This window comes from Notamacropus eugenii, chromosome 5 (genome assembly GCF_028372415.1).
Source record: "Notamacropus eugenii isolate mMacEug1 chromosome 5, mMacEug1.pri_v2, whole genome shotgun sequence".
In the NCBI taxonomy this organism is placed as follows: domain Eukaryota; kingdom Metazoa; phylum Chordata; class Mammalia; order Diprotodontia; family Macropodidae; genus Notamacropus; species Notamacropus eugenii.
In genome coordinates, this window is record NC_092876.1 from 364,270,163 (window position 1) to 364,283,652 (window position 13,490).

At 37.1% G+C, this 13,490-nt stretch overlaps 1 protein-coding gene across 3 annotated transcripts in view; it reads right to left on the bottom strand.

The window, feature by feature from the left end:
- ALCAM (activated leukocyte cell adhesion molecule) overlaps positions 1-13,490 on the bottom strand; it is a 248,022-nt gene that overhangs the window by 15,378 nt on the left and 219,154 nt on the right. For all 3 annotated transcript variants that reach the window (XM_072614127.1, XM_072614126.1, XM_072614128.1), the window contains 5 exons: positions 13,045-13,172; positions 12,009-12,141; positions 8,698-8,810; positions 7,510-7,645; positions 7,256-7,389 (listed from right to left, as the gene is read on the bottom strand). In XM_072614127.1, coding sequence (XP_072470228.1) covers positions 7,256-7,389; positions 7,510-7,645; positions 8,698-8,810; positions 12,009-12,141; positions 13,045-13,172 — 644 coding nt within the window. The remainder of the gene's footprint in view (positions 1-7,255; positions 7,390-7,509; positions 7,646-8,697; positions 8,811-12,008; positions 12,142-13,044; positions 13,173-13,490) is intronic.

Below are 13,490 nucleotides of genomic sequence, written 5' to 3' on the forward strand. Positions count from 1 at the left end.
AAGGTGCTATTCCTGAGAAATAATACATACGGGGGGGGGGTGATTATTAAATGCATTACTTAGGGTCCTATTTACATTTCTAACTATTTTAATTAAGCTCCTAATTTTTTATATTACTCACCTCCCTTCATTAGAGAGGGAGGCTCAGTCAATGTTTCCACACTAGGAGACAAAACAGGACCTCTGGATCTGCATCCAGAGAAAGAGCTGATAAGGAGAAGTATACGTAGAATGATTATGTGTGTGTATGTGTGTATGTGCAAACACACATATACATATTATATACATATACATGTATTTGTGTCTAATGGTAGCCAGCTCTACAGTGGGGGGAGGAGGGAAAGAAAAAAATAGAAATTTACACAACTTTATTAAATATTTAAAGGAATAGCAAGTTGTACATAATAGATTTGCAGTTCATGTGCAATTGTTTTTATTTTACTATGTTATAGTAATGCTTATTTTATTTCATAAATTAAAAATAAACTAAATATAAAAATAGGATTGTCTTAGAGATCCTACCTTAAAAATTCTATATTTTATAATAATGCTTTCCATTCTGTATGGCATGAACTTCTCATTTGCCACTGAATTATTGAGTTCCCAAATAATATCTCACACATATAGGAATTACTTTTCAAATTTATGTAGCTGTGTTTTGATTAAAATTTTTTTAAAACCTTACCAAATTCATAATAGCTTTCTATCATTATGTATTTTCTTAATGTGTTTATGAATAACGGTACAACTATTATCACAGAGCATGTAGTGGTCTGGGAAAATTTTTATTGTTAAAAAGTTTCCCACATAGTCAAAGTCTGGGAATATTATATGGAGCTTCAATAAATTATCACCCCTAACAAGCAACCCTCCTAACAAATTATTATCTTTCATTATACAATTTAAATAGAATTCTGCTTCAGTAGTTTAAGTGTTCTTCCCTACAAATATTAGTGATAATAATTAGTGATCTTTGGTTATTTCACACTCACCATAACTACTCTCAGCAGTGTTACTTTTTTTTTTATTTAACTTTTAACATTCATTTTAACAAAATTTTGGGTTCCAAATTTTCTCCCCTTTTGTCCCCTCCCCCCACCCCAAAACACCGAGCATTCTAATTGCCCCTACCACCAATCTGCTCTCTCTTCTATCATCCCTCTCTGCCCTTGTCTCCATCTTCTCATTTGTCCTGTTGGGCCAGATAACTTTCTATACCCCTTTACCTGTATTTCTTATTTCCTAGCGGCAAGAACAGTACTCGACAGTTGTTCCTAAAACTTTGAGTTCCAACTTCTTTTCCTCCCTCCCTCCCCACCCATTCCCTTTGGAAGGCAAGCAATTCAATATAGGCCAAATCTGTGTAGTTTTGCACATGACTTGCATAATGGTCATGTTGTATAAGACTAACTATAATTCCTTCCATCCTATCCTGCCCCCCATTACTTCTATTCTCTCTTTTGATCCTGTCCCTCCCCATGAGTGTCGACCTCAAATTGCTCCGTCCTCCCCATGCCCTCCCTTCCATCATCCCCCCCACCCTGCTTATCCCCTTCTCCCCCACTTTCCTGTATTGTAAGATAGGTTTTCATACCAAAATGAGTGTTCATTTTATTCCTTCCTTTAGTGGAATGTGATGAGAGTAAACTTCATGTTTTTCTCTCACCTCCCCCCTCTTTATCCCTCCACTAATAAGTCTTGCCTCTTTCATGAGAGATAATTTGCCCCATTCCATTTCTCCCTTTCTCCTCCCAATATATTTCTCTCCCACTGCTTGGTTTCATTTTTTTTAAGATGTGATCCCATCCTCTTCAATTCACTCTGTGCACTCTGTCTCTATGTGTGTGTATGCGTGTGTGCGTGCATGTGTGTGTCTGTGTAATCCCACCCAGTACCCAGATACAGAATAGTTTCAAGAGTTATAAATATTGTCTTTCCATGTAGGAATGTAAACAGTTCAACTTTTATGAGTCCCTTATGACTTCTCTTTGCTGTTTACCTCTTCATGCTTCTCTTCATGCTTGTGTTTGAAAGTCAAATTTTCTTTTCAGCTCTGGTCTTTTCATCAAGAATGCTTGAAAGTCCTCTATTTCATTGAAAGGCCAATTTTTCCCCTGAAGTATTATACTCAGTTTTGCTGGGTAGGTGATTCTTGGTTTTAGTCCTAGTTCCTTTGACTTCTGGAATATCCTATTCCATGCCCTTCGATCCCTTAATGGAGAAGCTGCTAGATCTTGTGTTATTCTGATTGTATTTCCACAATACTTGAATTGTTTCTTTCTAGCTGCTTGCAATATTTTCTCCTTGACCTGGGAACTCTGGAATTTGGCCACAATGTTCCTAGGAGTTTCTCTTTTTGGATCTCCTTCCAGTGGTGGTTGGTGGATTCTTTGAATACTTATTTTGCCCTCTGGTTCTAGAATCTCAGGGCAGTTTTCCTTGATAATTTCATGAAAGATGATGTCTAGGCTCTTCTTTTGATCATGGCTTTCAGGTAGGCCCATAATTTTTAAATTGTCTCTCCTGGATTTATTTTCCAGGTCAGTGGTTTTTCCAGTGAGATATTTCACATTATCTTCCATTTTTTCATTCTTTTGGTTTTGTTTTGTGATTTCTTGGTTTCTTCTAAAGTCATTAGCTTCCATCTACTCCATTCTAATTTTTAAAGAACTATTTTCTTCAGTGAGCTCTTGAACCTCCTTTTCCATTTGGCTAATTCTGCTTTTTAAAACATTCTTCTCCTCATTGGCTTTTTGAACCTCTTTTGCCAATTGAGTTAGCCTATTTTTCAAGGTGTTATTTTCTTCAGCATTTTTTTGGGTCTCCTTTAGCAGGGTGCTGACCTGCTGTTCATGCTTTGCTTGCATGTCTCTCATTGCTCTTCCCAGTTTTCCTCCACCTCTCTAACTTGATTTTCAAAATCCTTTTTGAGCTCTTCCATGGCCTGAGCCCATTGAGTGGGCTGGGATACAGAAGCCTTGACTTCTGTGTCTTTGCCTGATGGTAAGCATTGTTCTTCCTCATCAGAAAGGAAGGGAGGAAATACCTGTTCACCAAGAAAGTAACCTTCTATAGTCTTATTTCTTTTCCCTTTTCTGGGCATTTTCCCAGCCAGTGACTCGACTTCTGAGTATTCTCTTCACACCCACTTGGCCTCCAGATCCTCCCAGCCAGGGCTTGGGGTCTGAGATTCAAATGCAGCTCCCCAGCCTCAGGGCTTTGGGTGGGGGCGGGTCTGCTATTCAGTGTGAGATCAAGTTCAGGTGCTCAGGTGGGGGCAGGGCCACCTCACAGGCTCAGTTCCCTCAGGGGGTTTATGCAGAGACCTTCAACAATGGATCCAGGCTCCTGCCTGCTTGGGGAGCCCAGGTCTGCTGCTGCCTCTGCTGCTGCCTCCCGAGGGGGGCCTGAGTTATGGGGGTATCCCACTCCCCTCTCGACCCGCCAAAGAGACCCTCTCACCGATCCTTGTCACCTGTGGGTGGAGGGACCCACGCGGGGCCGCTGGAGATTCTGTCCCTGAAGCCTGCTCGGATCTGCTCCTCTCTGTGCCACGTGGCCAAGGCAGCGCTGGGCTCAGCTCCCCGTCCGCAGCGCCACGGACCTTTTGCGAGAGGTTTGCAGGGCTCTCTGGAATAGAAATCTCTTCCACTCTGCTGTTCTGTGGCGTCTGCTGCTCCAGAATTCGCCGGGAGTTCTTTTTTACAGATATTTTATGGGCTGTGGGTTCAGAGCTAGTGTATATGTGTCTTTCTACTCCGCCATCTTGGCTCCGCCCCCCAGCAGTGTTACTTTTGTTGCAAAAATAATCTATTCTGAACAGTTAGTTGACTAAATGTGAAAAAGATAAATGAAGTTGGTTGGGATATGGGATAATGGGACTTTAGACTTTAATTCCTAGGTGATCTCATTAGGTTTAATCTGTTCTGTATTCAGAGTGTAGCCTTCACCCCATCAGTTTGCATATTTAGCATTGTTTCTCAAATTCCTACTGAACATACTATCTATACTGTATAACAATCACTTTCCAATGGTAAAATCACTGAGACTGAACTTAGAGGACCTGGGCTCAAGGCTCATCTTTGATGCTTCCTACTTGAGTGACTTTGGGCAAATCACTTAACTGTCCTGGATCTCAGTGTTTTCTCACCTGTTATAAATGAAAGAGTTGGAAGAGATAGTATCTGAGGTTCTTTTAGCTCTTGATCTATGCTCCTAAAGCAGTGTTGGATAGGGGATGGACAGCTGGCCTAAGAGTCAAGAAGACCTGGGTTTACTTATCTCTGGCACCTACTGGTGATGTGATTCTGGACAACTCACAACTCTTTAATGTTTTAGGTAATTCTCTAAAACTGTAAGTTTCAGATCTACACTGGTGTAATGCTTCACAAGACATTCCATATACCAATAAAGTCACAGGTCTACACTAAAAAAAAACCCCCCAAATCCCCTTATTTCTTGGTAATTTCATTCAAGTATGCAACTGTAAAATCCTTACAGGAAGGAATCCTTCTCACTATATATGTAGCCCTCCTCTAACAATATGTAGGACAGTTTTGGGTAACAACAGTTACTTAAAAAGGATTACCAGTCCACTGACCAATAGAAGGATCATTTTGACTATTATAAACACCCAAATTAATGACAAAGGACCTATGAAGGAAGATGCTATCTGCTGAAAGAGTATAAGGATTCATGTAAGTCTATCACCACTTCAGGGAACATAACCAAAGAATAAAATAATGACATCTCCCTTTTTGTCTCAGAAGCAGAGCATCTTGGTTTCTACATGGACAGCAAAATCTCTAATTTTCCACCATTCAATATGACTTTGATACAACATTTTCTTTGGATCCTTTACTTTATTCCTCTTTTTTTTTCCTCCTGGATATGGTGCTTTTGCACTTTTCTAGGTTGATTTTCTTTTTGTATTTTGTCAATACTATTGCTATCTTGAGGTCTTTCTTTTTCAATGTCATTTACATAAACTGGAATGGGAAAATAGAGAAAACAAAAGCTGATCAATTTACCAAATAAAGCAAAGGCAAAGAATAGCAGCACAAATGATTAAAAAAAAAAAGAATTAGTTACTTTCAATAACTAACAAATCAGGTTTTGGAGAGTGTGTATTTCTTAGATATTGACAGAGAGGCAATATGGTGTAAGGTATAAAGTGATGAGCCTAAGTCAGGAAAACCTGTGTGACCATAGATAAATCACTTAACCTCTCAGGCATCAGTTTCTTCCTATATAAAAGGAGTGGGCTAGAATTAAGATTGCAAAGAACCCATCCAGCCCTAAATCTAAATCATAACCTAGGACTTCTGTCCTCTCCTTTGCATTCTTCTGTGCTTAACTGTGGCTACAGAGCAGGCTAATCAGAACAACCTGTCTTTGAGAACATTGCTCCTACTTACATGAAGTAGCTGGTAAGAGAGTGCTATTCCAGAGCACATACCCCAACAGCCTCAAGGAAGAAATACTGATTACACACTTCTTCAGAGATAAAGCCCATGTGTTCTACCCCTGTCTCTAATCTCTGACCATTCTGTTTTGGGACATTACACATCCCTGGTGTTGTATATCCATATAACCACACACAATGCCAAATCACTGAAGAGGGAGAAAGACACAGAATTTGATGAGTGATCTGATTGTCACCAGTCTTTTTCCCTGCCGTGATATGTGCACTGGCAGGTCTAGGAAATGGTATTGCATAACCACCTGGGTACCAGGGAAGCTGGAACAACTTTAATATTAAAAAGAAACTGACAGCCTTTTATCTTGTGTCTTATAACCAGCCCCAAAGCAAAACAAGAAGTAACTCAGAAGTTATAACCATATTGAATACTAATATCCCCAAAGAGATAGTTCTTAGCCAATGCCAGAGAAAGAACAGTTCATGTGGCATCTTTGTATATTTTAGAAAATAAAGGAACATATCAGGGAAACCATTAAACCTAGTTTCCAACAGTTTGTTATGCTTTCTATCTGAGAATCCAACAGATTGACAATTTCATGGGTTTACAGTTTTGAACCCCTAATAATAAGCCAGATTTTCACTCTATTTGGTATTAAAATTGTCATGAGGTAATGACCAGAGTTCACACCATAAGAAAAAGACATTTATAACTCATATATTCCAAGACATAATCTTCTTTTAGGAGGCAATGGGAAAAAAAAGTCACACAATCTAATTACTTTAACACACAACAGAATAAATTATTATTTACCTTTTGCACCCTATTTTATGTTGAATAGGGCCTCTATATATGGACCCACCTCTGGTATAACCATAGGAGGCCATATATTTACATGAAGTAACTGTGTTATCTGTCACAGGGGTGGGGAACCTTCAACTTTATGGCGACACGTGACGTTCTAGGTCCTTGGGTGCTGCCTTTGGATTGAATCCAAATTTTACAATACAAATCCTTTTATGAAGTGGATTTGTTCTGTGAAGTCTGGCTTCAGTCAAAGGGCCATACTTGAGGACCTACAGGAGGACCACATGTGGCCTCAAGGCTGCAGGTTCTCCCCCCTCCCCCACCCTAATTCTAGCATTATGTTAGGGAATAATTATAAGATGAACTATTCCTTAATACAATACAAAAAAGCAAATTAATAGAAATAATTTACTACACTTGAATGTATAAATTTATGAAGCACCAAAGCTTTCCTGTTAATATTTTAATAACCTAAGTTTAAGGAAATAAGGACCACTGAATATCCTACTTTACATTCTTTTCAAAAGACATACTTAGAGATCGTAGACATGATAAATTTGGTTCTTTTCATGGCTCTGGGGAAAAAAGAAATATAAGGAGGTATCATGTTATAGTGGATAGAAAGCTGGCCTCAAATCAGAAAGATTGGATTTTAGTTCCTTCCTCTGAAAAATACTGACTCTGGGAAAGCTGTTTATATTTTTTCTCAGTTGTGTCCCAGACATATCTCTAAGACTACTAAGTGGCCACACTGCATCGGTAGAAAGGTCACTGGGAGCTCCCAATACCAAGAAAATCACAAGTCAAATACCTATTCCCCTTATCTCTAAGATAAAAATCAGTTATCGAAGTTTTGAGTCTCCTTTGCTTTCCTTCAACGCAGTTTCAGAAGTTAATTAGAAAGTTCTCACCTCCTAGAATATACATAGACAAAGTATATATTGATACCAAAACCAACCCTATATTTGGGCCACCAAAATAAAACCTCACAAAGATTAAGGGCTAATAACGAGAAGAAAAATACTTGCTTGGTTTATGACACTTCCACTGCCTGTAATTGTCCACTGCACAGCCGGCTTGGGAAAACCTTCCACATGGCAGGTAATTGTTTTAGATAATCCGTTTGGATCAGTTTTCTTTGTCATTTTAATTTGAGGCTTTCCTAAATATCAACATAATTAAAATATTGTAGTGAACTGACTGCGATGAATGAAACCAACTACAGAATTACCAAGGTTTTTAAAAGAAAAATTATTGCATGTAAACTCCTCTCTTTTATTACCTTCCACAATCAGAGTCAGAGATTCTCTTTTCTTTAACCCTTCCACCTCTTGTAGATTAGTTTCACAGACATAGTTCCCAGCATCCTGATACTGTAGACTGGAAAATGATGGCCTGGACCGCAGTTTAGTGTTATCCTGATTAAATGAAAAAGTTAATTATTTTGCATGGCTCAGTTATAACTGTAGGCATATTTACTCAACAGTAATTAAGATCTAGCCTAATATTTTTTGACAATCTAATGATCAATTACTCCATTTATGCTACTTATGAAAATATGAGTTTTTTCCTGTCTTCAGATTAAAAAAAATAACACACATGAAAAGAAAATATTTTCTTTGTTTTCTCTTTTAGAACCAGTAGAAATAATAATAATAATAATATCTAACATTTATATACTGGTAGGGTAACATTTATGTTAATGCTTATGATGGGCCAGAAATATGATTCATATGCTAATAGCTAACATTTATATTAATGCCTATGATGGGTCATATACAAAAGTACATATATGCACATATATGTATCTAAGTGAATAGAACATGCTAATTCTCAATAACTTATGTGTCTATGCAAGTCATGAGAATGGTTTTTGCCCATCAATGCTTTAAGAGTATGCTCCAGGCGCACTGTTTAGGAATTGCAGTCCTTTGATCATGACACTAGATGAAATATACAAAATCAACTTCTGACAGCACTGATCAAAAAGCAATGGATGTTTTGCTGTAATTTTCAGAGCTGGGGCAGGGTCATTCATCTCCATTGTTAGAACAACTTTCCAAAACTCCAAAGGAGCAATTACCAGTGCCACCTTGCCACCTTGTGATACAAAAAGACCCAATGATTGGACATGGATATCTTTTACTGAATTTCAGACAATGACTTTGAAATATCGAAAGGAATTACTAATGGAAGCCTATGAGGAATTTATGTATTTCATGTGTGGTCTTAGTACTTGTTCCAACAAACTGATGTTCATGACAATAGCTGTTAATGAAATATGTATTTGGAATTTTGTCTAGAAATTAACATTTCTAAAAAGTTAAAGCATCACCTTCAATAGAGTGGCTATACAATATTCTTACTTCTATCACTGCATGAGATAGCTAAAATTTTTTCTTTATAGCATAAAATGACTGTACTGTAAATAATAATAAATTTACAAAGAAATCTAGTAAAAAAAACTTACTTTCAACCAAACGACAGTTGCATTCCTACTTGAAGATATAGTACATGTCACAGGAAGAGCATCTCCAATCTGCTTAGTAACTTCTCCACTTGGGTTAAGGGACAAATCCAAATCTGTGAAGTAAAAAAACTGTTTGAAATGCAAACTTCAGAAAATTAAAATATCTTAATACTGTTTTTGGAAGGGAGGAAGTGATGAAAGAATAGATAGATAGATAGATAGATAGATAGATAGATAGATAGATAGATAGACAGACAGACAGACAGACAGACAGACAGACAGACAGACAGACAGACGGACGGACAGACAGACAGAGAGACAGACAGACATAAGTGAAGAATAAATCCTAACAAGTGATTTGAAACCTCGACCACATTTATATGACAATGAATTGAAGTGATTACTATAGCCATCCAGTAGGTAGTCTGGATTGCCAAATGGTCAGTCCAATGAACAGGCTTGATGTAGAGGCTACATTTAAATATCAGTTACATTTCAATTCTTTACTAGGGAAAATGTTATTTCTGGAAGGAGACAAACAATATAGGGGGAAGTGTTACTGGAAAAGAAGGTAATTTGTAAAATATGAAAATCAAGCATCTTTATAGAACTTATGATAAAGTAAAAAACCAGGAAATATTATAGAACTTTCTTTACAGACATTCTACTAATTATACTCATCCAGTTGAAAGGTTAGACAGTAGTTACATTTAAGCATACTATCAACAAATAACATTTTAAAGATACAAGGTACAAATATTCCTACACATATACACCAATATACATCTATCAGGTATGTGAAATGTTTCTTTAAAGAGCTTAGTGGTTTAAAGCGAATGGCCTAAAGAAAATATCCCTGCTCAGTTTCTCAGTTTATCACTGATTTTATTTAAAAAAAAAACACATGATAACACACAAAAAAATTATTTGGTAGCTTGTTTGGTAGAAGTAGATTAGAGTGTCAAATTCAGTGCTGGATGAAGTAGAATGTTTTATTTGGATGACTGACTTAGGGAATGAGAGGTCAGAAGGAATTAACCTAAAGGATGGTGATGAACTTTAGCAACTACAAGGGTAATTAGTGTATGATTTGGGGAGGGTAGAAAAAAGTCCCCCCCAAAATTTGGGGGAGGATAGGACATTTGTAGCCTGGAATTACTTTTGTACACTCTGCTATTTATAGCCTTAATATTCTATCTATGGAAAAGAGAACAGGTTTGTTTTCAGTGGAAACGAAGGAAACAAAAATTAAATCATGTTACCAATATTTCTTTTAAGAGGATTAAAAAGCTGATTTTCTCTGTCTTCTCTCTTAAAACCCAACTTCCATATTCCAGCTCTACATTTCAAAACTAAAATGCACTTTTAAAAAAAGCCCACACAAACACCTGAAATCCAATTAAACTGTCACATCCTTCTCCTTATTCATATTCCTATCACTGATGATTATCAAGACACCTCGATGACTTTATTATCAGCTTGTTCTTCCATACTCAGTTAAAAAATGCTATAGCTCTCATTTCTTGAGATTTTGCAGTCTCTATCAAAAGTAAACAAGTCTTAATATTCCCCAAGGCTATGGATTCTTGACATGAGACCTAAGAAGCAATTTACACATGACATCTTTCAAAGGCATAGCTATCTACTGGCTTCATTTCACCAGTGTCACCAGAAAAAAAAAAAAAAGGAGTAAGGCTTGCAAAGAAACCTATTAAGGATTCAGGGATGTCCTGGATGAATGGTCTCCAAAATGACTGCTTTTAAACATACAGAAAAGTATGGGAGCAAAGTTCTTATCTAGGGGCATCACTGCTGTCCCAACAATTAGCCTGAGTCATACATTTACTCAAGTCAATACAAGATGATACTGGACAATTATTTGTGGAGAAACATGTCCTTAATAGTCCTGTTCTTTTCCCTTGCTACTTAGAGTGTGTTCCTGATAACACATTAAAATGTGGCCATCTCTTCATACTGTCCCAACCCAAATCAATAATTAGGAATTGGTATGTCTGTCTATCTGGCTATTTTTTTTAGATAGCTATCTACCTCCCTTTTTGTACCAGAGACTTCAGCCAGAATCCTCCGAAGTAAACCCAAAAATGGCATTTGAAAAAGAACTTTAGAGCTTCTTTTCCAGGAAAATTCTGGAAGGTTATTGAAGTCTCTCTTCTCTTTTGAAGCAGGGTGAAGCCTTAGGCTCAAGGGATTAGACTGCATCACGCACAAGGAAAGATCTCCCTGGCACTATAGGAGACCAAAATCTCATTACAAGCCTGGTCTTCATCTCCAAGAAAGAACAATGTGTGCACTGAGCAGTGTTTGAATTCTGAGTGCAGGGCAACACTGCAAGTGGATCCCTGTCTCTCCAAAACCTACTCTCAGATTGCACCTGGCTTGCCAGTATGTCCACAGGATGCACTGCCCTGACTGGGAAAAATCAGTCTTTAGGAAGGTCAAGTCAAGTGTCCGTTCTTGATGTTTCTCTGTGCTTCTCTCCTTTTGCCTCCCTGAGCTCACATAGCTCTAGTTTAAAGATTAAAAGCACAGGTTAAAAGAGAATAAAAAGGATGCTGACTTTGATCCTGAGGTTGCTTCTGCTTTTAGATACTTATTGTCCACCCATCAATACAGCTTCATTGGCCAGTGACATTATTGTTAATAGCCCTGATCCCATTCCCAAAGCCAAATTCATTTTAACTGGTTTTGGTTATGGGTATTAAGTCCTATAATTTTTGTTCTCTATTAAAGTCTTAAATAAGTCTGCTTCTGTGAATTTTAGAAGCATCCAGGAAGCTCTTCATATTATATAATGCTTCCTTATTCCATTAATATCCATAACAGGTACCAGTTTCTAATGCTACACATTTAGAATGATACAGGATTTTCAGCACAATTGATAGTTGCATTAATTAAATTCATACATGTCACAAACTTTGTAATACAAACACTGAATCAAAGTGATGCTGATAATGATCTAATGAGACTAGGGTTACAACTGGCACAGCCAGGCCAGGTATCAAGAAGACCTAAGCTTAAATCTGGCCTCAGGCACTTCCTAGCTGTGTGACCCTGGGCAAGTCACTTAACCCTGTTTGCCTCGGTTTCCTCATATGTAAAATGAGCTAGAGAAGAAAATGGCAAACCACTCCAGTATCATTGCCAAGAAAACAGTAAACGCAGTCACAAAAAGTCAGACACAACTGAAATAACTGACCAACAACATCAGTTACAACTTATTTGGAGAGAGAGTAGTATTAGGCTAGAAATTGCTTTCTGAAACTGTGCATGAAAAAAATAAGGTATCTTACAGTGCACTATGATGGTCGTGGAAGCAATCATGCTTTTTTCATCTGTTAGAGAACATTTGTAGTCTCCTGATGCATTTCGTCTCACATCTGTCAATACATAAGTATTTGAGCTTCTTATACCTTCTGGCTGTCCCTTTGGATGGAGGTAAAATAGCCTGTGATTACATTGGGTAGCAAAGATGAGGACAATCATATTTCTTAATGAATGCAATATAATTCATTCAATTTTAAAAGGCAAGAGCCTTGCTTCAATGGAAAATATAATACTTGTGGTTGGAATTTAAATAAAAATGTTTGACTAGTTTTTTTTTTTGAGGGTAAGAAAAAAAGGCATTTTATTATTTAAATTATTTTAAAATGAAAATAAATGAAATGTATTTAAAAATAATTAATTGTTAATAAATTATTTTACAGCCAAATAATCATATAGTTCTTGGGAAAATAATGTTTATTTGGGTCCCATGTCCTGTGCTTTCTTTCAATGGTTTTTGGATGGCTATGTTAATTCTCAACTGATGCTTCAGGTATAATTCGAAAATGTCCAAAAGGACTGTCTGTTTTTAAGATGGAGAAATCAAGGCATAGAGAAGAGACAGGACTTTTTTCAAGCTCATCCTAAGAATGACTGGCAAAGCTAGGATCAGAATGCAGGATGAGCTCTTTCTCTGTTATCATTCTCGTTTTCCATTCAATCTTCCTGATAAGATGAATTTGCCAATTTATTTGAGAAATCAAACTCACCAATGGGTTTCTAATAGCTATTGTATCTTCTGGTCACCTTTCCCCCACTGCATTTGTAAGTTCAGAAGAGTTTCAAAAGTAGTATCCTGTGTAGTTTAATTTTACTGGTAAGGGATAAAAAGGGCATGGAAAAAAGTCTATCCTGTTTCATAGCTTCCTCACAGACTAGGAAAAACCTTCCATGGGAACTCTGTATGAGCAACCTCTTTTATGTTATAAAATGTGAACATCAGACAACTGTCAAACAGGGGAATATGATAGTTCTAAAGCGACGTGGCAGAACTGAGGCACTTACTGGGAGGTAAAACAAAAACTTCTCTGGAGGGGGGTTACCATTTCCTAAGCATTTTAGAGTGATGTTGTCTCCTTCCTTAATGGCATTTTTGGGTGGCAAGACTTGAATTGTCACCTTCTCTGTAGGATCTGCAAAAAAAAAAAAAAAATGGACACAAGTTAACAGTTTTTGTCAAGTACCAAAGTATAATGCAAATGACTAAATTATACACAGTTTTCTCAAGAAGCAAGTAATGGTAATTGCTTAAATGTATCTTTTTATAGAAGGATTTAAGTTAATAGGTACTTTCCATGCTGAGTACTAATTCTAGTTAGAACAAACTACAAAGGAACCCTGTTATATAAAAATCAATTTCTTCTTAGCAAAATGTCTTTAACTATAGTAGGAATGACCATAATTATTTTACGTGTAAAAGACCAGTAGGAACAATTTCACTGTATGATTTC